General features: G+C 40.1%; 1 protein-coding gene across 1 annotated transcript in view; it reads left to right on the top strand.

Annotated features, from left to right (window-relative positions):
- The window catches only part of xpr1a (xenotropic and polytropic retrovirus receptor 1a), an 85,294-nt gene that overhangs the window by 40,782 nt on the left and 16,928 nt on the right, over positions 1 to 27,584 (top strand). Inside the window, exons 3-9 of the mRNA XM_074668572.1 lie at positions 18,664 to 18,765; positions 23,959 to 24,179; positions 24,298 to 24,447; positions 24,560 to 24,643; positions 25,313 to 25,394; positions 25,561 to 25,748; positions 26,113 to 26,292. Coding sequence (XP_074524673.1) covers positions 18,664 to 18,765; positions 23,959 to 24,179; positions 24,298 to 24,447; positions 24,560 to 24,643; positions 25,313 to 25,394; positions 25,561 to 25,748; positions 26,113 to 26,292 — 1,007 coding nt within the window. The remainder of the gene's footprint in view (positions 1 to 18,663; positions 18,766 to 23,958; positions 24,180 to 24,297; positions 24,448 to 24,559; positions 24,644 to 25,312; positions 25,395 to 25,560; positions 25,749 to 26,112; positions 26,293 to 27,584) is intronic.

Here is a 27,584-nt window from a genome sequence, read left to right as displayed (position 1 = left end):
ACTCAAGAAAACATTCAATTCCAGACACGGAAGAAGCTCTGATTTGAAACAGCCGCTGAACTGCGACCCAGGAAATGGAAATAGTACAAGATAAAAGTGATACTAAATAACGCAATGACATTAAGTCCCATCTCGTTTGGGTTAACAAAAATGAAGATGTATATTAGCAGAGTTTTTATCTTGTAAACCACATTTAGTCCCGTTTTTATTTGTCAACAATATTACATTATATATTTGGTTATAGTTGTAGTCACATGACCACCATGCACGTCCTGTCTCCTCCCGTTTCTGTCACGTGATAAAGGTTCGTTGACGTTGATATTTATTCATAATTTTCGTTGACTAAAGCAACACTAGTCAGTAATTTCAACACAAAGACAACATGCAAACCAGAAATGTGTTGAACTTTTGATTATTTTATCGAAGAAAGAAATTGAAAATCATATTTTGTATGTAGATTTTAACTTTTAAAAAATATTTAAAAAAAATAAAAAAAAAACAACTTAAGAATATTTTATACCAGAAAATTTGGAGCATAAGTCACACTGATGTGTAACACATGGACTCTTTGGAGGACCGTCCAGGGAAAGAGGGTTATTTTTTTTACTGACTTCCAGTGCGTTAACGCACTGGACAGCAATGTCCAAAGTGGGTAGTTTTAGTAAAATTGTTGTTTTGTCTGTACCCTCTGTTTCCAGCATGTGTAGTTTGCAATCATTCTGGCTTCTGCCACAGTAGTTAAACTAAGGTAATAGTATCTTTGATTGTTGAAGCACTGCCTGCTGCCAACTCATTCAGACCACACATCACTGCTGGTCACTCGTCCTAGATTGAGGAGTGTTTTCAGTTACATTAGCGTAGGTTGGAATATATTTTCTTCAAATGCAGATAATTTTTGTGTCCTAATGAAGGAGGAGGAAATTAAAACGGCACCTCTAGACTTCACTTTATGTTTTTCATAGTGATGTGATCCCTTGCTTCTTTGAGTGCCACCTTCTGGGTGAGACACTAACACAATGAAAACAAAAAATAAGGATTAGAAATGCAGCATATGCACTAAATATAGAGCTTTCAAAATTTAATTTATACCTTTAACAGCTATAAAAAATCAGTATGAGCCAAATTTATGAATCATTTTTGCACAGTACATTTTTTTAGATAATGTGGTTCAAAGTCACCTGTAACATCAGTCAATGTGCTTCATTATTCTGTGTAAAGTATAGATGTAACATTAACTGCAAGCGTGTAATGACTTCCCTCAGAGCACAAGATAAAAGCTCAAGATACAGAGGTCCGATTGTCCACAAGCAGCAGCAGCATCAGGATTTCTACCTGTAGCTCAAGCGTTTCTTCTGCTGCCACATCCATCACAATAAAGGTGTTTGTGTTGAGCACAGCTCTGCTCCCTGGCATTTCAGGGCCCCTAAAGGACAGTTGAAGCTGCCTGTAATGAATAAGCCATCAGCTAGTCTGGGGGTCCCAGCCGCCACAAGAGCCCTCTCTGTCTCATCCATCATGTGCTGGAGGGAGGGGTGCACAGGCGCAGGAGAGGGGCACAGGTGTGTCCATGGAGGGGAGTGGTTTGTTTGAAGGTCTCTAGGTCACAGGATCAGGGTCAGATGAATGATGAGACTTGGTGATCCGAGTAAGGTCCCTCCCAGTCCTCGCTAAACATCAACGACTGAAGATGAGAAAAAAGGGAAAGATGAGGGAGGTCTGGGAGTGAGTTTGTAGGGAGGGGTCAGGATGATGGTGATGCGGGGTAAGTGGGAGAGGTTGTCCTGGTCCAGAGGGGGTTTCAGAGACACAAAGAGCTGCAGCTCTCAGGGGACCCTCCTCCATCAGCCCTCCCTGTTTTTATTACTGGCCTGATTAAACTCAGCCGCCAGCCAGTAATGTAGCTATAATATATGGTCTCTCCCACTCACACACACAAACGCACACGCACAAGCAAATCTCTCAAAGGTATTATAAGATGCATATCGACACACCCCTGTGGTTTGTCACATGACCAGCTCCCATGGTAACAGGAAAACAGACTAATTAACATACTTGATAAGTGCAGAATATTAGTGCCTGTATGCTGCACTTAATGTTGGCACATTTGTCCTCTTTGTATTTAAAGAAAAAGATCATCAGACGAACCATCATCAGCGAGAATCAACCCATCTTTTTAAATGATCAAGGTTCAGCTGATTTATGGACATCAAGTGAAATAAATTCCCTTTAGTTAATGTCGTAAAGGCCTCATCTTCAGTTTAATGTCAGCATTGCATTGAGTGAAACATTTATTTTCAGCTGTTCTGTTTAAATGTTCAGTCATCTGATACAAACACAAACCAGAGATGTTTTTCTCCCTCCCACACCTCTGATATTTCCTGAAAACACAGCCAGAGATTCCTATCCACACAGAGAGAAGAAGAGTTTTTTATACATTCACACACTCCCAGCGGGGCCTTCAATATAAAAGGCTTTTCATGTTACTGAGCCAACAAGTGCCTGGAGTGTTGGCTTCACTGTGGAAAGGGTCAGGGTCGGCCTAGAGGTTACAATTCTGCTAAATCTGTAGTTTATCCATGGAAGTCTAGACGGTGATGAGTCCTGCTCAGCTGTTTCTGAGGCCTTGGAGTGTTTTATTCCCTTCACTGTGTAGTGTCTGAGCTTTGGATGGCACATAACTTTATTATGATGGTGCATCTTATACATCCTTGCGATATCTGACTTTACTTGTCAATACTCTTAGTGGGAAGTAGAATTAAGGCCATGTCTGCATCTGAGTCACTGTCTTTCTGCAGCCCTTTAGGAACATGAATTCAGCTTAATTTGTGGTCTGGGAAACTGGGCCTGCAATATTTTACCGTCCTTTCTTTTCTTTTCTTTTTTTTTTTTTACAACTGTATTTCATGGACCAGTCCTTTTTTTAGTCTCATTTCACAGTCAGTTGGCATGTACTGCTCGTTTTCCTCTGCTCAGTGAGATGTAGCTGGGCCTAATCAGAGATCAGAGTATTGATTTCCAGGCACAGAGAAAAAAAAAAGGCTGTTGCTTGCCATGCAATACAAAGGTACTGAGTAGGCCTAATCAACACCTATTGATTACTTTACGCTGCCCGCTCCCCTCTGTCAGGCAGTTTTCTGTTCAGTATGCCTGCTTGAAATCTGTGTCTCCTTTCCTCTGTTGTCTGTCGTGGAGATAAAAAGCTGCCCTGGAACATTTGTCCTAACACAGAAATGAATTGGGAATAAATGAATAACAGTGAGGCTGCATTTGATCAAATAATCAGCACAGATGTGTTCAGTCACAACAGAGCGACAGCCAGACGTGAGTGCATACACACACACACACACACACACACACACACACACACACACACACACACACACACACACACACACACACACACACACACAGAAAGAGCACCTGCTCATTCGCATGCATGCACACAGTCCCACAGTGATGTGAAAGCAATTGGCTGAAGCAGAGGAAAGGCCAGCTCCCAGAGTCGGTTGCTAATGGCTACAGGATCCAGGGGAGCGGAGAGAGATGTCGATAATGACAATGTCACTCCCAACCAACCAGCTCGCAAAAAATGGGACAGGACACACACACTTACTCTAACACATGCAAGACTATTGAGGCATTTATAGTTTGAGAACACACACGTACAGATACACACAGACACTGAAATGGAAGAGCAATTTTCTTCCAACCAGGTGGCGGCATATTATTATAGCTGTCAAAATGCTTTTCTGCTACGAGGAGCTTTTTGCTCCTGGTCCTATGTTTGAATATTTTTATTCTTGTCCTGTTTTCAACTCTAATTTCAAGATTCATCCAATATTCTGATTCAAAATATATATTTTTAAAGAGATTTATTCAGATTGTAACATTCAATTATTATTATTATTATTATTATTATTATTATTATTATTATTATTATTATTATTACGGTTATTATTATTATTATTATCATTATTATAAATATTTTTATTATTATTTTTATTATTATGTTTTATTTATTTTTATGGGGGCTTTTACTTCTTTTTCTCGTCCCTTTTTTCATATAAACTACACTGAATTTTATCAGTTTTATTTTTTAAGTAGGGTAGCTTGTGCTTTTCATTTGCCCTGCCCAGTTCTCACTTAATTTCCTTTTTCCATCCATCAGCAGTGAGCAGTGTTATTAAGGTTCACAATAAACCAAGGGGCAGGAAGCATCAAATCATGTCTCACAATGGATTTTTCTCTTTGCCTTTTTTCATAATCACAATTTAACACTTCAGTTACGCTTGGCCAAATGAAACGTTTCTTCTGTATTTTATGTTTTATCATTGAAAATTGATGGGACGATCTCTCCACCTTACGACATGCTCTGTGTTACCAGTGTAACATCAGGACATCGGCGCAGGCCTGGATTACAATGGAGCTGATGTAGATGATGTAAGGTCATGTAAAACCTGCAGGACGGCTGCTCTGCTCTGCTATCCAAGCTGTGCACTGGTTCCCGCAGGTTCCAATACTGAACCAAATCTCGTTGTCACAAATCAAATTACCCTTAAGTAGAGAAATAAAATTAAGGGGGGTCCTACTTTTAATGGATTTATATTCAATTTAATTATATGTACACTCTAACATTTTTTGTATGTATGTTTTAGCATTTCTTATTAAAAAGCTTAAAATTACAAAAAAATAAAGAAAAATAACTCTGATTATCACATTTTTAATCAAAACGGTGCCAAATAAGCTCCTTTCACTTCTCCCTCTGACAGTAGATTGCTGCTAAACCTGGTACAATATACCTGCAGTCAGGACCTCGATTACCTCTCCTGTGTCTTCCTTAGCCCTGATATCTTCCGTATGAATGCAGTGCGTCTAGGATGCTGCCCCTCTGTCTTCCACTTGGTTGAGTCTGTTTCAGCAGCTTGAGCTCAGTGAGATAGAAATATGAGGAGGGAGAGAGGTGAGAAAAGATGTAAACATTAGTTCTCAAAAAGAGCAGAAGAAGAGGTGAAGACAAATCAGAGATAGAGTCTCACAAGGAATCATTGTGGGTCCATTCCTCCTTCTGTCTCCATTCGTGCGGATAATTTAGACATCGGCAGCACGTGAAGCGTCTGAGATGTTTTCTTTTCTCCACAGACCAGATGATGATTAATATCAGTCTTGTTTTCATAGCAGAACATAAACCTTATTGTTATCTTAATGAGCCGTGACTGCGTAGAGTAGCCTTGACTAATGGGGTTAAGCTGTTAGCAAGTGATCCTGAGAGAAGATGGTCGAGTCTACTGTATCTGTTCACAGGGTTCAGACAATGCAAGTCCTGCTGTGATCCTCTTCAGGATAGACAGCGGAAAGTCAAACAAACCTCAAGGAGTAATGAATACCTCTCATCCCTACTTTTTTATGCCTGAATTTTTTTGTTGCCCTCAGTTCAGTGCCGTGAAGTCTCTGGATGCAGGGGGACCTCATACCCTGTACCCCTCAATCACCGGCCTTAGCTTTCCTCTTGCCTCCTTCATCCATCCCCCTTCTGGCGCTCTCATCCCCTTGTGCGCACTTTTAATTTTTTGACCAGTTCCCTACAACTCTTACTTTTCCAGCTCAGTGAATTATTGTAAAATTTTCCAGCAGCAGCTTGCGATGTTGCCCCCCTGATTTTTGTGCTGATGTCCAGTTACAGTCACAGCCAGCTGATACATATTGATGTGTGTGTGTTGTATAGAGTTGAGTGTACTGCAGTGCCATTATATCACAAATAATTTTTACCACTGCAATAAAACTTTGAAGAAATTAAAAAACATATTGAGGGTATCACTTTTTATTATGCGTTCCTGTTTATTATGGGGATTCAGGTATCAGATGTTTCAGAGGAGATGTGTATCAGGGTGGCAACGTCCTCGGATCCTTAAACACTGTAGAGCATTTGAGGATTCAGGGTTATCATTTCCTAAGACCAGATAATGGGGGAATCCAAGGAAAACACAGATTTCCAAGTTTAAGCTCACTAATCCAAGTCAGTAGGGAATTCTAATTATTCTTTGGGAGAATTTTACTGAAAAGCACATAGGACTCATTAAATTTACTTAAGATGACCAGACAAAAAAATGAACTTATTTCTGTTTTTTTTTCTGTCGCATCCATGCTTGCTTTGACTTTATTTTGAGTTCACACTTTGTTGAATAATACTTTAGTTTGCAAACATTTTTACTTGTAGTTGGGGCCTGGACAGACACGCTATTCACATCACAAACTGGTTATACATAGTATGCAACTGATGTTAAAAAATAAACCGAAAAAGAAGAAAAAAAAGGCATTTTTAGTGACACAGGACACATGGATCTTGGACAAAGCTTGCACATAAGAGGCTGTGATCTAATGGTGACCCAGACTTTTATACGAGAGGTAATGGGGCACAAGTGGAAAGATAAGGGGCGGAGCTTATGATCCCAGTGTCAGACACTCATAAGGACGTGAAGGTACCTGAAGTGAGAGGGGAGATGGGACTACAAAATGAAAGAAGACATGACAAACATGAAAGAGAAGTCAGAGACACACACAGCCCCCCCCCCCCCCCCCCCCAAAATAAATAAATAAATAAAAAAAACTTGACATTATTGACAAAAGATCACTAACCTTTTGTATCTTAATGTTTGGGACATGACAGCAATAACAACAAGAGGCATCTCAGATGCTTGACCAAACTTTTCAAAGAACCAGCAGAGGACTGATTAACTGTGTGATTTACTATGTTAATTTCAGGGAATTAATGCCCAGGCACAAGACAAATACAACTTTTTTTGTTTAAAAAAAAAAAAAAAAAGAAAAAGAAAAAAATATTGCTTTTTAGAAGTATTATGACGTTTTTTCTGTTTTAAAGAAGATGTTGTTCTGACAAAAAAATATAGTTTTGGTCATATTATAGCCTATTAAATGGACCTTAGAACCAGGAGACCAGGAGTTGTAGTTTGGGTCATATGTGTCTTCTACATTGTTTTATGTATAAGTCTCAGCCATTCAGGTAGTTAAAAATGTTCCAACCATTGTACTGTGTCTTCTAAACAAGTTTTGACGAAAGAACAAGTTAAGCTTACTTCAAAGTTGTTGTTGTTTTTGTTACTGAACTCTAAGATCTTCTGACTAATTAAGACTTAGTTCTTGTTTTGTTTTAAGTTACTGAGCTACTCAATTGTACATAGTTTATTCTTGTCAGTACAAGTTTTACTGATCTAAGAACACATGCAAGCAGCTAGGCTTAAACACCCAACCCTCCAGTTTTCTTTTCTGTTATAAAACTCTCTAATTTGTTGATGGTCTATGGTTAATTTTTTTTTTTGTGTGTGTGTTTGTTTTATTAATATTATTATTTGATCCCATTTTAATTTTTCCCACAAAGACTATATTTTAATTCATCAGTTTTCATTATGATGAGTTGATGGGATGAATTAAAACCGCAAACTTGGATATAAAAAAATATTATACCTCATAATCAAAAATGAAAAACAGGTAAAACAGTTTATAAGATTTTAAACCCTGCCGTGGCTGTTCTCTCTAAAGATCTGTGAAATCAGAGCTGATCTCTAAAGATTAGATTCACTTCTATTAATGTTTGTAAGAGATCCGTGCAGAACATGAGTTTGCATACTGAGACACTGATACTTATCCTCATCCTTTATTGGACTAATGTCTCTGGAATACGTCTACATTTTCCCAGCCGTAGTAGGCTGTTCATGGAAACGTGATACAGGCAATAAATATCACATTAAAGAGCCAGTTTTGAGAGTAAGAAATATAACACATGCTAATCAAAACAAAGGTTGATCAGACCAGACATTTTAGCTCATAATACCCCCACAGTGAATATCCTGACAGACAGGCAGGTTTTTACCTTCTTGGTCCTGAAGGTTTGAAGATGTCTGACAGAGTCTGAGAGACGTGATTGAAACTGAAAAATCTGGGTGAGCATTTCACATGAATCAGACAGCTTTTAATTCACGCTGTTATCAGTTTGCCTTTTCCTTCAGTCTCTATCTACCTTCAGACATCCAGGGAGGCTGTGAGACCCTTAAAAACTATCCTCCTCATCTTCAAGGAGAGGGAGAGAGAAAGGAGAGAGTTCTGGGCCCAACTTTCCTCTGACAGCCAGAGATAACGCTTCACAGCAGCAGCTTAACAAAATAAGAGGAGACTGGGGAGAAGGGAGAAGGGGGAGCTATCCCGTCTGAATAATAAAGAGTGGAGTAATTAACTTTCCCATCAGCCCTACATGGTCAATAATGCTGCTCCTGCAGACTTCCTGTTTGTCTGATTGGAAGAATCTGTGCCCTACTTTTCCTCTCTGTTCACTTCCTGTTAGTTTAACTTCTTCTCTCATCCTGTAACTACCTCAGAGCTCCTGACCAAATCTATCCCTCAACTGAACTCCAGATAGAGGCACAACAATGCTTTTTTTCTCTGTGATGTGCCGACCCAAATGTGTGTCTCCATTAGTTTTGATCATGAATGCTCATCAGATTTACAGAAACGGTCAGAGCTCAGTCCATGCATGTTGAGCCAATGCAGGCAATGCTAACTGACAGGGCAGATTTTAGGCACAGATTACAGAAAGGGCAGACAATGACAACATCACACTTGACCTACTTTATGTGCTTCCTAGAAACTCTATAACTTTGCCTATTAGAGAACTTTTATCATGTCTTGTTCAAGAATTGACTCAGGTAATAGGTACTAAGTTTACTAAATGAAAAGTTTTCAGTGATGTCCAGTTACCTGAAGTTGAAATATGGTTTTTGCAGTGTTGACCCTGCTTGGATTTGTAGTAATGGTATGCTTTGTTTTCAGTAGCATTCTTTAAACCAGGGGTTCTTAAACTTTTCAGCTCATGACCCCTAAAACAGCAATGATGAGGACCAGTGACCCTCTTTTGAAAGAGGCCAGTCCAACAAACATACTAAAACTAAACAGATTAAATGTCTGCATTTTTTCAATTTAAACTTTAAAGGTCCCATATTATGCTCCTTTTCAGCAGTTAAATATGGATCATTGATGTCTTTATGAAATGGTAGTAACATGTTTTGGTCCAAAAAGCCAGTAAATCAAGCACAGCAGCATTGTTTCCAGGCTCTCATAGCCCCTCTGTTCAGAACGCTCTGATTTAGTGGGCGTGACCTTCATATGTAAATGAGTCACAGCTGATACCGCCCCGCTCTTCAGCGTCACTGAGAGCGGCGCCAGGAGCTCGGAATTCACAAACAAAACAGTGAAGCTCGTTTACCGTGACATTACAGGCTAAAACAACAGGCTAACCGCAGCTAGAGTTAGCATCCTGAAGCTAACACAGAGACGGGGGGACACTGAGGAAAAGCTCTTACATCTGCTCCACAGCACACAGCATTTAAAATACTCACATTTCCAGGGTCAGAGGTTTGTTGGTGGATGGTTGGTAACGCGCCTGGATTCAGGACCAGTCTATTCGCTAGCCCTCTGTTGTACTGTCCAAAGTTGGAAAAGCAGTCGGCCGTGAAGTGACTAGCACACACATGCACAGTTTTACTGAGTGTAGCTGGCACATTTCCTTGATAAATGAACTCTAGCCACTTAGTCTTGTCTTCTTCTGAGATGGGAAGCTTGTGCATGGAACTATGTGGCCATTCACAGCCAAAAACAGAGCAGTGATGGCAGTGATAACTGCTGGAGCAGCAGCAGGGAAGGGAGTGGGTTCAGGGGTATTTGCTCTGGTGGACCAATCAGGTCAGACTTGCTCCTGATTGGTCAAAAAAGGGAATCGCTGAGGTCGGCAAATCCCAGAAATTCCAAACAGCTCGTTTAAGGTCAGGATTTCACATTCACAAGCACTACTAAGTACAGGTTTTGTCATTAAATATCACATTTTGTGGGCTGGGAGGAAAGCCAAAGACCCACAAATTTCACTAAAAGACTTATTAAAGTGATGTTTGCATAATATGGGACCTCTTAAACATACTTTTGTTTTTATTCTTAAAATAAGGGATGAAATCTGCAGTTGTAAATAGTTCATGATTTTGGAACCATTTCATGACCTCCTATCACTGTTTCACTGTTTCACTGTTTCACAAAGCCTACTTTGGGAACCGCAGCAGTTTTCTCCAATAACAACCCCCCCATTTCGTTCTCTTCCCTCTCATTTTTTCTCAGATTAATTCTCCCATACATCCTCCAGTGTTTTAGGGTGTTGTGTGTTTTCCGTCTGGTCCTCAGGATCATCTCACACCCCATCTGGCTTCTTACTTTGACTCCTATCTCCAAAGCATTGACTTGGCTGCTGGCGGTACACCCATCACACATACCCCCCACTATCTCTCTGTCTGTCTCTTCCTCTTTCACATGAAACAGACGTATTAAATTTTCCAGAAATGTGTTGAATACATGATTCTCTCTCTATCAATTCATTTTCCCTGCTCTGCCCTGTGTATTTTAAAGCTGCATGCTTAGCTTGCAGTCTGGCTGTATAAATAGCACACAATAGATTTTGAGCTGCAGCAGTTCCTCCTGCTGCCTCAGGTCCTCCCTTGCTAGCGGTCTTGCCAAGTGAGTGTGCATTCTTAATGCTCCCCTGGCCTCCATGAGAGACATGATTGGTAGAATTAATTGTGGCCGGAGGGCCGAATGAGAATAAGTGGAGGGGGAAGAGAGAAGCGAGGAAGGGGAGTAGGGGAAGAGGAGGAGGGGGTTATTCGGCTGGTTCCAGTGTTGTTTCCCCCTTACAATGCCTGGCACTGGAGGATGTTAAAGTTGTTTTTATACACTTACTCTCTTTGTCTCTCTGGATTAATATTAGCCCAAACCTATTTTCTTTTATGGCTCACTCTGTCTCACTCCTCATTTGTGATTTACACCTCTGTTGCTTGGAGAGAAGCGATAAGAGACGCTAATACAGTGACAATCTGAATGTAATGACATCCTCAGCTCCCAGGGCAGTAATTCCATCAGAACAAAGTTTATTTCTTGTTATGACTTATCATTAAATGAGATAAAGTGAGCTTAAAATAGGGACATAAAACTTGTTGTCCTCTACCTGAGGAGCCTGTTTGTTGTAGAGTCATGACGAGATAGATGCTGTATACTCTCCTCTATTTCACAACAGCAGCATTCTGAGTGATAATATCTTAGCTCTTAACACAGAGGACACCATCATCCTGCTTCCCCTAGTATCTTTACACCTTTCCTGTTTCTTCAAAACGTAAACAAGTAACAGGTCCCCAACATGGCAACAGGTGACTAATCAGGTATCTACTTCTTAAGGAACAGACTGTTGACTATCCTCAAAATGAAGAACTGGATCACTTTGAATGAAAAACATACAGGCAGAAAAATTATGAAGTCAAACCAGCAAAATCATTTATTAATTTTGTCAGCCCTTGTCTGTGAAGGATGCTGATCCAGGTTGTCATGCATGTGTGTTTACCGTGTTGTGCTCTCACTGTCAGCATACTGCAGGGTGCGTATGCAGGATTTATGTGCTGGTTTTATGGGGTCGTGTCATAGAAATGCCTATATGGCAATATAAGACGGTGGGGGTTGGGTGTATGTGTGAGAAAAGGTTTTGGGGTTTAGAGTAAGAGGGGTTCTGGGGGAGCTGTCTCATCATTTATTTATACGATCTACAGAAGAAGGGGTTAGAGAGAAGGAGGGGGCTGCCTGCTACGAGCCGCCCTGGGAATACTGCGGGTCAAGAGTTGTTTTTCTAGCTACCAGCACAATTCTTTGTCTTGAGAAGTGAAGAGGAAGATGAACACACTGGGTCTGCTCTTGTTGGAGTTTGTTGTTGCAGGGAACGTCTCATTATCTATGAAGCCAAACCTATTAATACCCTGCTGTTAGCGCCCCTGCCTCTATAGCTTGTTAGACTGTCTATCTCTGAGGTTTTTGTGCAACTGAGACTGAAACCAAGTGAAAATATGTCAGTGATGATGACACTGGTGGACTTTTACAATTGAACTCTGATAATGATCAAGAGTTTTGTGACAGAAACCAGCAATTGTCCAATTTTTGACCTTAAAAAAAGGCAAAAAATTACTTTATAAGCTCTTTTATGAAAAAAAAGTAATAAAACACAACTGAATTACAGTTGGTTGGTTTTTTTTATTTATTAAATATCACTCTGGATGGACAGGCGGGTATTTATAAATCCCAGTCATTTAATATTTTCAAATACACTGTAAATACAGTCTTCCAGCCTGTAAAGGCAACAAGGCAACAGGCAATTATATTTATTGTTGACACTTCAAGGGCAGGTATGGGGTATAAACACACACACACACACACACACACACACACACACACACACACACACACACACACACACACACACACACACACACACACACACACACACACACACACACACACACACACACACACAAAACACACTGACTCAGAGAGGGCAGGGGAATATATCAGCACATAGCCCTACAGAAAAAGAGTCATTATTCCCCATTACTTACTATCTGTACTATTATCAGAGCATCCAGAGCTGCAGAGGCTGATGTTGTGTTCTGTATGTTGTGTGAAATAAAATGTGAGTAATATGAGGCTACACCTAGAAAAAGGCCAACAAGTGCCTAGCTTTCCATATAGAAAACACCTAAAGCAGCTGAATTTGATCTGAATTAAACAAACTTTTAGCTTGATTTCTATGAGCAAGTATCTGCATTAACGCACACTTTTGCATTTTGCTGTTAGATACTGTGTTGGACTGAACTTCATCTTCTTTTAATCCAGGCTGCAGTCCACAAGCCTTTACTGGCTTAACTAAGAGCCTTAAAAAGTTTTATTTCATAGTATTAAACGTTTTATCTTTCTGAATGACTTTTCCCAAAACAACAGTATACATGGAAAGGAATATTACAATCTCTGGTCTACATGCGCCGCTATAATCAAACAGAATAGTCAACGGGGCATGTGCAGAAAAACGTACACATCATGTGATTTATCAAAGAACATCTCTAGTTGCGTCTTACGTCATATCTGAGCATGCGCTGAAAGAACGCACCCTGACAATTTTCCGTTTCAGTGGATACATGATTCCTCAATCGGTTTGGGGAAAGGAATATTCCAGCCCTGTGAAACTGATTAAATGTCCATTCAGATTGGCACTTTTCTTTCAGAATGAGGTGTATACAAAGGTTAAATTCTTTCTGTTTGAGCAAATAAACCTAATGCAAGCGGAATATTTGGGTCCATGTATATGTGGCTAATATGTGATTGTTTTTATTATGAGATTTTTTTTGTATAACATATAAATTCTCTTCCATTCTCTAAATTGTTATTATCAGCTGGTATCATCTATCTTCTTCTTCCTTTGTTTCCAGTGGCATCCATATTAAATAAATGGTGTGAGCACAGTGCTGCTTACTGTGTGGACCACCGTGCTGGAACAGAAAACAATTCATTTCTGGTAAAAGCGACTAACTGCTGAATCAAAAAGAGTAGGGATGAGCTCACTCATCCATTTATCCATTTTGTTTGCAGTTCTAATACTTGGCTTTGTGATATCAATTATAAAATATTTTTCTGTTTTTATGATGTCTCACCTAATGTATGTGGTGAGTTTATATAGAGGAATAACATTACATATCACATTTGCACACCAATGCCTTTGTCTCAGGAGCGACTCAGGGTTCAGCATCCATCCCATGAATACTTAGGCTGGAGTTAGTGGTCAAACAGACAACTTTCCAGAGAAAATCTACTTTCTACCTGAGCTGCAACTGCTTCATAATATTGCACTACATTTTTCACATTAAATAATTGGATTTAAAGTGACTTTATTTTTATCCCTCATGTGACATGAAATCCAAGTTGTCTCCTGTGGTCACATCTCCCTGGAAACTCTGTTAGATTCAGGAAAGTGGGCCTTCATATCCACCATGTCTTGAGATAATGAGAAGCCACACTGTGAAGCCTACAGTGAAACTGTCGGATCACCAACAGTGACAGCCGAGAATATCTTACACATACATTGAATACTTTATAAATACATAAATTCATACTTTTCATTTAAGTTGTCTTTATTACATTTACACAATTTGACAGGTTGTCCTTGCAGGCAGGTAGACAGTGTGATCATGAGACATAAATGTCGCCCATGTGTGCCAGTAATGGTTAAAGGTAAAGTGTGTGGCAGGTGAAGTGAAGACATCCTCACTCAGACACAGCTGTAAGGATGAACTCTCTCTGACTCTACCCTTTGTTCTCATACACCACATAGACACATTAATGCATGGACACAAAATGTGTGGAGTATGTAGAAAAACACTTCCACACCTTCACTGATGTTCAGTAGTGCATGAGGTCAGCAGGGAGCAGGGAGAGAGGTACAAGGCTGTTTCATAACCCCTTCTATACCTGCAAAGTGCCCCCCATATCTATACTTTGATCCACCAACACACTCATTCATCCATTTTACTCAGTATGTGAGAGAGGAAAGGGCAATCTCACCAAATAGACACATTCACTTCAATTTAACATCTCTGTTAAATGCACTACATGAGGCTGATTTTTAGAGGTTTTTTCAGGAGTGGAAAATGTCACCTGATTAGATGCTGTTTGTGTTACTGAAGATTACAGGTGAGGCTGTTGACATTTTCATGTTTTTCCGGTTGTTTTAACCCTTGTACACTGTAAATAGATAATAAGATAGATATAAAAGATCAAGGCTCCACAGTTTCAAGGAACCCCATCACCACAGAAATAATCATCATTAGCTCTGGCGACCTTTTTTGTCTAAACTGAAAGGAATCTGTCACCATAACCAAAACAGTGAGGGACAGATTTACCACTCGTACCACTTTTCCACCAAGCTGGTTCCAGGGCTGGTGCTAGAGCTGGTTCGCAATTTATTAGGAACCGTTTGCTTTTCCACAAACTGATGCCGGCTTATTAACTTATCTTCTTCTTCTGTTGTTTTGCCTACCCTAAACTCGTCTTTTTAAAAATGGCGCTCTTCCTTGTTTTTACTCTGCTTTGGTTGTTCAATAATCCTGCCCCTACCCCCTGATGTAACATGGTTCTTTTTGTGGGCCTGGCAAAGAGTTGGTGCTTGCCAAGCACCAGTTTTGAGAGCCAGCAACTGGTGCTTAGTCTGTGGAAAACCAAAGAACTGGTGCTAAGTCTGGCTCTGAATCAGCCTTGGAACCAGCTTGGTGGAAAAGGGGTATCAGTGTACTTTTTATACACAGTCTTTGGGTCTAACCCTTACCTATATTCAACAACTATGAGGTCTGACCCCAAAGAAGAAGTCACAGGTACAAATGGCTGTAATTAGTTTCCTCCTGTAGGTGGCTGGGCTCAGCCGCAGAGACAGGGTCAGGAGCTCTGAGTTGAGCCACTTCACATCAAAAGGACTCAACTGAGGTACTTCTAGCAATTGACAAGGATGCATCCTTAGCCCCTCATTGGTAGACCCAGACTATACTAATGGGCTTATACAGTATATCTCACCTGGTCTGTGAATGGATCTGGATTCCCAGGAGAAGCTGGAAATCATTGCTGGGGAGAGGGATGTCTGGATAGATTATTTGAATGATCAGTGAAACAAACCACATCAATGAACGGAAAGTAATCTTTGTCTTATTTATTTCAAACCGCACTTTTGATGGACACACTATAGTGCGTAAACTATGTGATAAATGATCCCTATCCTTCACCTTTCCTTCATACAAAGTGTTCATTTGCTTCCTAACCTTTCACATCAAATTACAGAGCAGCTCAGTTTGCTGTTTGCCCGCAGGTTTAACCAAAGGAGCAGGTTGGGCCATTACTCATTCTGTCTTGGCTCACTGACGGTACAGATTCTCGGTCATTCAGCAAACCTGCGCACCAGACGATCAGTCAGCAGTTTAAGCATGCATCCCTTTATATCCACACAGCCACTCGTCCATCTGAAGCACTCAGTCAGCTGCATGGCTCTGAGGCTGACAGAGTTGTGAGAGGAGCTGAACTGTGCATTTGTGTAGAAATGCAGGAAACCATCAGTCTCGCTGTCCCTCTCTCTCCTTCTCCTGTTGGTCCATATTTCATTCACTCCCTCCTCTCTACAGAATCACATTTCTCCTTTTACCCCCTTCTTTATTTATTTTCTCTGCTCTCACCAACCAGCGTGATTGAGATGTCAGGATGCAAGTGACCTATCCATTCAGGAACAATAGTTTCAATGCTTTATTAGTTTTCCATTTCTTTCAGCTTCTGTCTGTCCCCATGAGCCATACAATCAACGCTCAAAGTCTGTCTTCTTTTATCTATATAAAAAAAGCATTGGTGATGTTAAATAGGAGTTAGTTCACAACCATTTCTCAAGTGTTGTTATTACAGTGCAACTAAAAGCTAGAGCCTGACAGATCAATCGGGCGGGCCGATTAATCAACATCGGCCAAAATGTAGCTGATTATGAACAATTTTGCTCCCCGGAGATTCTGTCACTCCTGCTCCTGTGTGTCGATTAATATAAGGCTACTACACAGCGTCTCACTTCATAATGCCATGCAGGATTAACCTGGGCTTATAAAGTTATTGTCTGCCTTGAAATAATTTTTGAAAATGTTTCAATGTATTTTGTTGTAATTGTATTTATTGCACGTTTTGAAAGCAGCTACAATGTTACTTAAAATCTAGTTTAGTCCCATGCATTAAATGGAAAATGGAACTTTTCGATAGCTAGTAATAATTTGTGTTCATATACAGTATTTATCCTGTGTATATCGACAAATTTATTATATATCAGCCAATATATTGGATATCAGTCAATATATCGGATATCGGCTTCTTTTTGCCCCCAGTATTGGTACCAACATCGGCCCCAAAAGTCCCATATTGGTCGGGCTCTACTAAAAGCTCTCTCCTGATCGCCAACGTAAGACGTATTTTGCTGCAGTTCTGTTTGGGAAATGTTCATCTCTTCTACTCTTCAGAAGTTTTTCCATTTATTGAAAACTTAGAAAAGGCACGGTTTCGATTGCTTAGAATTGATTATGTTCAAGGGTGTAGAGACAGTTTTTCATTTATTTCCCCTGCAAAGGTACTGGACCTTAAAGCTGCTGTTGAACGCTTTTCCACCTTTTCATCATAGGCTCTTACATCCGTGCTGCAGATGCATGTATATTTGTGTGTGTGTGTGTGTGTGTGTGTGTGTGTGTGTGTGTGTGTGTGTGTGTGTGTGTGTGTGTGTGTTTGTGCAGAGTAGAGTGATATCGACAGACTGCAGCCCCCGGGCGTCTCTTTCTGATTGCTGTGCCGAATAGAGAACCTCTCAATTGAGCAGCTACCGCCTAAGCTTGCTTTATATAACCACAAATGTTTACGCTGTGGTATCACTGTTTGATCTGACATTATATATCCAGTAACACACACACACATCTCTTTCCCCATATTGCCTGGAATTCAAGTCTTCATATGTGACACATCAAGTCACAGTGTTGAAAAAGTCCCATTGTAAACCCTATCTGTCCAATAGTAGCAGTATACATTTTGTCCAGGTGTCAGGTAGCCTGCTGTGAATGAGGCTGCAGATTATTTGAGACAGAGCATCGATGCTGATTGAATTAGTCCTGCTCCTGAAAAAGACCTGCAAGATTTTTCAGCCTGGAGAGAAGCGGAAGGAAGCCAGTGATCTAATTGTATCTCTGAACGGATGTCTGTGAGCCTTTTGTGAGGACCAGGAAAGCACCTACAGGAACTAGTTTATGGAGAACTTTGTCGCATAGTGTCATGAAAACACTGAGCCCAATATGAAGAGATGGCTCAAGCTGTTTGTGCAGAAAACAGTTGTACTTATGTCCCACTAAAGCTAAAATTATCACCTACTCTGTGTTGACATTGGTGTTACTATTACTGTCATCATCGTTTAGTATGACCTCACATTTCAGTGCCTCTTACCACAATACAAGCAGTGCTGTGTCATTGTTTATCAGCTGAGAGACACCAACTTCTACATCTGCATGACACGGGATCAGAATCCTTCATTGGGTCAAGCTCATAGACTAAATATAGAGTGGACAGCACGGCTCCGCCACTTACCAATGTATGGTTTTGAAGCCAAAATTCCCCCGTCATGGGCGCAGCCATTGGTAGCCATTGTGCAGCCAGAGTCTGCACAATAGAGACTTTGAGGGATTCTGGGAGGATCTGAGTGGAGTTGGGTGACAAAAATAATGTTTTTTTTTCTTTCAAGAGTCCAATCACTTCTTGACTATTTTTATTTATCTTTGGCAGCTATCAATCATCATTAAACATGATGTAAAACCTCGTTTTTAACCTCGTATAACTAATGAAAAAAAAACTTTCAGTAAAAAAGAGGACCTGAATACAAGACAGCCAAATGATATCTTCAAATTACCACAACAATCGGATGTGAGACACATTATTACAAGGTGTATTCATTTTTAAAGTTTGACCACAGCCCATCTGGAATGGCTGGAGAGTCAGATTTTTTTTACCTATACTGCAGCCAGTCACCAGGGGGAGCAGTTTTTGTGGCAACCTCACTGCGAGCCAAGCAAGATGATGTCCATTTTTTTCACAGTCTATGGTCAAGATTCAAAAGTCAAATGGTGCTTTATAAATTTTTGTACGCTTGTGTTCTTGTGCATGCACTAATCACTGTTTTTCCTGTTTTGTTTTGTTTCTTTGCAGTTACAGACGAAGACACAGTGAAGAGATACTACGCCAAGTTTGAGGAGAGATTTTTCCAGACTTGTGAAAAAGAGCTCCTGAAGATCAACACATTTTACTCAGGTATTTATAGTTTATACTCCACTAAAACTACAAAACCTACAAAGTGCAGTGTTTATTCATCAATAGATTTCCTCTATTTTGGCTACTTAGATTATTTTTTTGCAGACAGACATACAAAATAGCTCTTACATGCACCCATGCTCAGTACAGGATGAACACACATAATCTATCTCTTCTATCTCTTTGACAATGATTTTAGCAGCACAGAAAAATTCCTATACCCTCTCAAGAAACTGTTTGCTAGACTACTTTCTACTCTCAACTAGAGCTGGGGACACCAGGATCAACAAAACAGCCAAAAGTAAAGAAAAGTGTTGGCATGATGACTGTGCAGATACAGACAAATGCAATTTTAACAAATCAAATCAAACCAAAGTCAACAAGGTTACAAGTGTCAAATCGAATGACTAAATAGTGACAGTCTGATTGTGGATTACAGCACTGATAGGAAAAAGCAATATAAAGACTTGATAAGAGTGCCAATAATAGTGATACATTTTTATATAGGCTCTTTTCAATCCACTCGAGGTCCCCTTGACCTTGAGGATTTGATTAAACCAGAGCTTCTTCACTCATCCTCCACTACTGAAATGTTTACATGTGATTCAAGTGATTCAAAAACCATTTGATTTTAATATGATTTTTATAGGTTTGTCATCCTTAATCATAATCAGAGCTGCTGGGTTTAGAGTTACTTATCTTCTTATTTCAGAGCCAAACCACATGGCCTCTGATCGTGCTCCTCTGATTGAAACAGTCAGTGGTTGTCGTGTTTGTGCGTGCAGGCTCGTCTGTGTGTATTTCAGGGAGCAGAGGAGTATGCGTGTATGTGTAACATGAGAAGGGAACCATAATATATTCTGGTATTTTGGTACTGGTAGCTTGCCTGCTGGTTTTAAACTTCAGCTTCGGGGAGGTTCAAGTCATCTAAAGCCAGAGAAAGCCTCCTCTAGAGGCTGTGTGTGAAACTGCAGGTCAGCTGAGGGCCAGGGTCGAGTGGCGAGCTTGTTCCAGCTCGTAATAATGGGAATCAACTGGCAGATGGATGGCTGGGGCTGCAAACAAACAGATATAAATCACTGTGGATCTTGTTAGCAGGAGGCTGACTTACTTAGCCTCAACATAAACTCTGAAGGCTTTACTTTTTTTTTTTGCTCTGACAGTAAATATCTTGACCTAAATTTGTCAGAGAGTCCTTGTCAGCTGCTGCAGAGGCCAAGCCTAGTTAGTTAAGTTGTCTTTCAGTATCCTGAACATTATCCACTGTTATCTGCACAGACAATGTGCACTTGTATGGACCACTCACTTATTAACATTGTCTTTAAATGTGCAGTCATTTTCATGACCTAAAACTATTCCTACAGAGATTTTTGATGTTTAAACACCTGTTGTGTTTCTATAAGATCATGTATTCAATGTTCATACAGCAGCCTCCTTTATCTCCTCTATATAACATGTATTGATATGACCACTCATACTCCAACATAGAGGACAACAAAAAGCTCAAGATATCTGAGCCTCTGAGGAGCAGTCAACAAACTGTAAATCTGTCAAGATAAGCGTAGGATACACGAGAAGCACAACAATGATGGCGTCCACACTAAAAACAAGGCTCGAAGGTGAACTGACTCAGATAGGGGGATTAGAGTATGGTTGCTGGTAAGATAAGGATGATTGTGGAAAATGAAACAAAAACAAGGGAGAGGTAGCAAAATGGGAAACAGAAATTAATGACTAAACTAAATGACTCCTACTCTAAATGAATGGTATACGTTACAATAAAGCAGAAATGATATAGGTATGCATATCATAGTTTGACTGTATGACTCAGTGAGCACAAACAGGATTTTTACATTGACATATAGTTCAGAATGTGACGAAATCTGGACTTAATATCCAAAACCCAATTCAACCAGTGTTCAGCTACAGTATGATCAGTGTTTCAGAACATTTTCTTTCATTTCAATAAAAATTGAATTTTTCTTTAGAGGTAAAAAAACCCAGACATGATTGCTGTAAAGGCATTCTTTCAAAGTTATTGTCCAGAGGTTATTAACATGTGGTTTGGATATATTTTGAATACTACTTTTGTTACACAAAAATCAAAACAGCAGTGCAAGATGAGCTGTGTGCAAGAAGGCTCGATTACATCGATAAGGGAGTAGTTCTGAATATCCTCTACAGCAGAAGTTAAAGGAGGCTCTGTATGAGCCAGTGCTTAGTGTGCGCAGCCCTGACATTTGTTAGTGTGAATGTGTCATGAGATTTCCTGTTGAAATGTGGTCCAAACACAAATGTTAAATCAAATAATCTGTAAAGTTTTTGTACCAGTGTCTTCTCAGTGAGAGCTCTAGTCATTTATTTTACGTCTATTCAGTGAATAAAGCCCTAGTTATTGGACAGTATAAAACATGGATGTGGTCCCAGTGATATCATTCATTGATTTTTGAAGAGATGATCTAATGTCTATTATTGGAAGTCGTCATATTGGAAACACTGACTTGAACTTATATCCAGCCTACAGTCTTTGAGTTCAGAGATACTTCACCACCATACTGTTATTACTAGTGCTGGGACTTGATTAAATAATTAATTGAATTAATTATGCCATTTGTAATTGATTAATCGTAATTAATCACATTTTAATCACATCAATATTCAACATCAGAAGCAACACTTTTCAAGCTAAACAGATTTTGATAGAAGACTAAATCATTGAATATTCTCATACTCAAGTTTAAACCACAAAATCCTGTTTATTTTGGTTAGAAGATGTTTTTTTTTTGTGGACACTACTTTCAGGTGCATTCATCAGCCATTATGTGGTAAATAGTGCTGTCAGGAGATTAAAAAATAATCAAATTATTTACAGGATTTTTTATTAATTGATCTTATTAATCACATTTTAATCTTATATCTGCTTAAGGTCCCCACATAAAGAATTTGAACTGTAGGGCATTACAAAATTATAGTGCATGACTAATCAAATGAATTCACGAAAAAGAGAAGATTTGTAAATCCTTTTTTTTTTTTTCAATTGGTCAATATTAATTAAAATGTCCGTGTTCCCTGCCATTGACATTGGATTACTGTTTACTGCGTCTATAGAAGTAAACTATATTTTTCAGCGGAAGGAGGCGGGGTCTGGTGGAGCTTGTCAATCAAAATCCTGCTCGTAAACTACTGTGGGTGGTGCGCTCTTTGGATGAGAGCTCAGCATGGATATAAGGTGAAATGTGAGATGACAGAGACACAGAGAGACGCTGCGAGTCAGGAAAGTTCTGGCAGCTCACGCTGACACGAAGATGTGTCACGGTAGTTCAGAGAGAAAGAGCGGCGCCATTGTGAGAAAAGACGACGGAGATCATCGAGAGGATCAAAGGATGGAGCGCCCGAGATGAACGCGATCAAAAAAAGTTTGATTTGTCTGTTTTTTGGACCAAAAACAGGAAGAAAGACATAAAAGAAGAGAGTCCACTCTTCTTAAGTAACTTTGGTGTTTACATGGTCAGAGAAAACAAGATTATTTGGGTCTTAAAAGATTGTTCAAGATGCTCTGAAAATGTCTGGCAGCCAATGAGTTAATCTTGCTTTGATTTTTATAACACGTTAATGTGCGGTGTAATTAATTAATCTAATTAACTCGTTTAAGTCCCAGCCCTAGTTATTACAAATTATGAATAATATAGAGTCCAAAAAGCATTTGACCAGGCGGGAGGTGGCGTTATTACTGATGTAGAAATTGGCACCATTGATGAGCTTGAACAAGTTTCTCTTTTTCACATCACATTAGTATTTCAGTACGTCTCAGTCTCCTCAGCAGACTTCAGACGTGAGAGCTCAGCAGAATGTTGTGTTTGAAAACACCAGCGTCTCATCTTTGCACTCAGGTGTCCTGTTTATCCTCCACACACAGAGGGTGGAGGTAAGAAATTGCAGAGATGTGTCCAACAGGCGGCTTTATCTAGATGCCCCTCACTGTGTGTGTGTATGTGTGTGTGTGTGTATGTGTGTGCGCGCGCACGCAGTGGTTTGAGAAAATTGGTTAGATTGTGAGAGAGAGGCAGCAGTAGATAACCAGAAATAAACCGTGTGCTGACTTTACATAAGACACTTTTCCTCCACACAGCTCTTCCTCTCTGAAAGGGGTCGTTGACCTCTCACAGCCATCCTGCTGCACTGCACTGAGATCCAGCCTGTTGGACAAAACTCTCATCTCTGTGGGGTTAAAAACACACAGAAACAGATTCCTCCACATGGCTGTCAAAATACTCTCTTACTTTTGTTCCTGAAAACTTGGAGGAAACTTTCACTTTTCAACTTAAACCACTATTACTTCAAAACTGAATTCCCTGAGACATGTGTTTATAGGTGCCACACTGGTCCTAAACCTCTGATTCAATCTAAATCTCCTTGTCCCAGACAGTCGGGCTCTCAGGATCCCTGTTGTTGTTGTGTGTTCATTCAGGCATTGGTGTGATGGACCGTACAAGTTAAATGAAAGGCTAACTGTAAGAAGCTGTGGCATTCCCTTTGTCGGTCAATATCTGTGTGTGTTTGAGCAACAGAGCATGAAAGACACTTGTGAGTCCTGGACTTCTCCGCTGTCTCCCCTTCTATGTTTGAGACAAAGAAATAACGGCAGCGTGTGAAACTAAACTGGTGAGAGGCACTGTTGATGTTGACAGTTGTCACACACCACAGTACTGCTCCAACTGTTAAGGTAGCATTGTTTATAGTTTCCTCATAGGCTGGCGGAGCCTGCAAGCACATATTAGGCGAAGGAACATCGTAGGTGTTTGATGAATAAGGCCTTTTTTATCCAGTCAATGAACCTGAAATTTTAAAAAGCTTCATTGTCAGAGAAAGAGAGCCAAGCTGAGTAGATATGCAGGTAGGGGTGCATGGGTTTATTAACCCATCTCTGACCCTGATAATGGTTCCTCTCTCAGCAGCATTTACATGTCAGAACAGCATAATGGTCTCCATGCTCCTTACCTGCTTCCTCAAACTGATGGCAGAGGAGCATAGAGGAGTCACTGTCTAGAGGTTATTTTTTGTCGCTTTAAAGCCTGAAACCTTGTCATATATCAAGATCACTGCCGCCAAAGTAAACTGTGAAAGTAAAATGATGTTGACACACAAAAGCAAATATTTTTCTTAAAGTTTTTTTCTTCATCTATCCACTTGCAGAGAAGCTTGCTGAGGCCCAGAGACGATCTGCCACCCTGCAGAATGAGCTGCAGTCTTCACTGGACGCCCAGCGCGAGAGCAACGCTCCGCCCAGCCTACGCAAACGCAAGACCATGTTCCACCTGTCGCAGGAGGAGCGCTGCAAACACCACAACATCAAGGACCTGAAGCTAGCCTTCAGCGAGTTCTACCTCAGCCTCATCCTGCTCCAGAACTACCAGGTTACAGCACAGACACACTCATGAGACAGCCATTCAGAGACCAACAGACCCAGACGAGGAAGTGATCTTCACCTTTTCAGTTGTTGGTGAGCAGCTTTGTGCTTATTTCTGCCCACAGAACCTGAACTTCACTGGTTTCCGCAAAATCCTGAAGAAACATGACAAGATCCTGGATACGTCTCGCGGGGCAGATTGGCGTGTGGCTCATGTGGAGGTGGCGCCTTTCTACACCTGCAAGAAGATCACGCAGCTCATCTCTGAGACTGAGGTACTTTTCGATACACGCACACGCATATGGAAAATCCCATACCGACTGTGTTTGATACAGGGATGTTAGAGGAAACAAAAAACTCAGTAAAGTGGATGTTTTGTGTGTTTAGACCCTGGTGACCACAGAGCTGGAAGGAGGAGATCGTCAGAAGGCCATGAAGAGGCTGAGAGTTCCTCCTCTTGGAGCAGCTCAGGTCGGACAACAACATGTGCTTACACTTGAAACCACCGTTCGAAAAAACGGATTTATGCCCTTAAATATAAACTAAATCCTCCTTTTGAGGCTACAAACACAGAAGTACAAACACAAATTTCTTGTCCATCCTCAAATATCACAGCAAGGAAAATTTTTGACTTTTTGTTTCTGTGATAGAAGTTTGAATCAGTTTTGTTGGTGGTGAGAAAAGACGAGAAATAAAGGGAGGGAGTTTCTTTAAAGGAGAATAGGAGAGTTATAGAGTGAAACCATGAGAGCCTCCTGTATTGATTTTATAAGTGCTCCTCTTTGTTGAACAGACAGGATATCTCTCAGAACCAACCCAGGCTGGTGGCACATTACCCCACCCCCCACCCCCCGTTAGAGCTTCTGTTATTACTGCTTTAATTAATGTCATGTCTGACTTGAATTGTGCTCTGCGAGTATTGATCTGTCCATGTACTCTGCATCTACAGGCATGTGTATAATAGATATATTCAGAAGGATAGAAGGACGTGCTTTAGAGATATGTGCAGTGTGTTGATGTTTTACTTTGACAGTCAAACTTAGTTGAAAATATATTTTCATACAGAATCTGAGAAATTATAGTTATTTCCCTAAGCATTGAAAAAAATAACCTATTTCTCTGTTCCTCTGTCTGGTTCAGCCTGCTTTGGCTTGGACGACATTTCGTGTGGGTCTCTACTGCGGTTTCTTTATCATTCTCGCCATTTCCTTCATTCTCTCTGGTGAGTCACATAAACACTCAGAGTCATACATTTTTCATATCCTGTTGAGTCCTGGACAATCTGTAAAGTGTCACTGTCAGATAAGCGGCAGTTCTCTGTGGAGTGATTATCATAAATAGGACACAGCATGTAGATTTGATCTAAAACCTTCTGTGGATTCACTCAGGTGCTGTATTCATCAACTTCGAGAACATTTGGCCACTGGTGCGGATCTATCGAGGCGGCTTCCTGTTGATCCAGTTCCTCTTCCTGTTGGGCATCAACACGTACGGATGGAGACAAGCTGGAGTCAACCATGTCCTCATCTTTGAGATCAACCCCAGAAACAACCTCTCACACCAGCACCTGTTTGAGGTTAGGATGGGGAAACGGTTGGAGGCAATACAAAGCTCTGAGTGTTCAGAAAAGTTTTTCCCTAAAACCGTAGGTTGTTATGGATAATGATTTATTCAACAAATATGCAACTGGAGTGATTGAGGTTATGTTTTCATCGGGGTAATCAAAATCTTCATTCAAAATCAAAATCACTAGTACCATGAAAGTAAAAGATGTTATTCAGCAGAACAGTACACTCATGATGTCCATAGGGTTTATTTTTAATAACAGAAACAACATAGTAGGTTGTAAATTATTCAGATCAGTTCATTAGTAATGATCATGTGTCAAAAGTGCGTTCCTGTAATGCCACTCTTTTCTGTTTCTCCTCTGTTTGCTGCAGATTGCTGGTTTCTTGGGGGTGTTGTGGTGTCTCAGCATCCTCTCCTGTCTGTACTCAGAGTACACCTACCTCCCCATGCAGATCAACCCACTCATCCTCTACGGCTTCATGGTGCTCTTCCTCATTAACCCCTTCAAGACCGGATACTACAAGTCACGTTTCTGGCTCCTTAAGCTGCTGGTCAGTCTTTTATATCAGTTACTACTCTGTTTCTGTGTTTGATGCTGCAAATTATATCAACTCTGAAGATCTGGAAGGTCTGCAAGCTTTTTATTGATGGGATGATAAAAAACAGATTCTTTATAAGAATCATTTTTATTACTAATGAAAGCACTGATTCACTTTAAGTTCCTTTTTTTAAAATCAGATTCTGACTGATCCTGTCAATGTGTCTGGAGGTTTAATATACAATTATCTTCTGCTGCTGTGGGATCCCTGACCATGTCTGATAAAAAAAAAACAGCTGTCCACTTGTTTTCTACCAGAATTGTAACTAATTAAACATGTTCGACCCAGTGATTGAGTCACTGATCCCCAACATTTTGCGCTTTGTCACAGACATCTGCAGTCCAGTTACGCTAACTTTAACATCTCACCTACTTTTATCAGAGCATCCTGGATTGATGTCTGTTAAAGTTTGAGCCGGTCTCTGAGATTCGCTTTTTAGATCTTTGACAATAACATACATAATTTAAAGCATCTCTTTTAGCATCCTGGCGTTACATGTTTCTGAGCAAACACATAAACATGCATGTTGGAAAAGATTTGTGCCACAATTAGTGGAATAAAAAAAATAATAATTAGGGCCTCGAACTAAAATAGCCAACAAAAACAGAAGAACAGCAAAAGCCCAAGTCATAAGTACTTAAGTTCTAGCCAAATTACCAGTCCTAAATCAGGACTCAAGAAGAAGTCCTGGACTCACTACAGCCCTTATGAAGCACAACAACACTACTTAGAGCAGGAGTGGCCAACCAGCCAGAGACCAAGAGCCACAAAAAATACCATGGTACTACAAAGAGCCACATCACACATGTGGTCTTACAAACGCACTTCCTCTCACACATAAACGAAATGACATAAAATGAAAATCAACACATTTCCAATTTCCAAAGCAAGATTTATTGTGTTTGTAAGTGTGTCTAAATTTGTACTTGGAGCCGTGTCAAAGACAAATTTCTATTTTAACTGCAGAAGAGACAAAGTTCTATCTATCTATCTATCTATCTATCTATCTATCTATCTATCTATCTATCTATCTATCTATCTATCTATCTATCTATCTATCTATCTACTTGGATAGCTATGAGCGTATGAATGATGAGTGAGGAGCACATGCAGAGAAGAAAAGAGAAACTAAGTATCAATCTCATCACCCAAGTTTTGATCAATGCTCAACCCAATGTTGGCATCAATACATCAATATTCAGATTTATCGGCACACCACTACCCATAACAGTATTTTATTTATT

This window comes from Halichoeres trimaculatus, unplaced genomic scaffold, assembly GCF_033239565.1.
Source record: "Halichoeres trimaculatus isolate MK-OKI-2021-1 unplaced genomic scaffold, fHalTri1.1 fHalTri1_scaffold_4, whole genome shotgun sequence".
In the NCBI taxonomy this organism is placed as follows: domain Eukaryota; kingdom Metazoa; phylum Chordata; class Actinopteri; order Labriformes; family Labridae; genus Halichoeres; species Halichoeres trimaculatus.
Note: the sequence above shows the minus strand (reverse complement) of the source record. Positions and strands in the feature narration are given on the sequence as shown.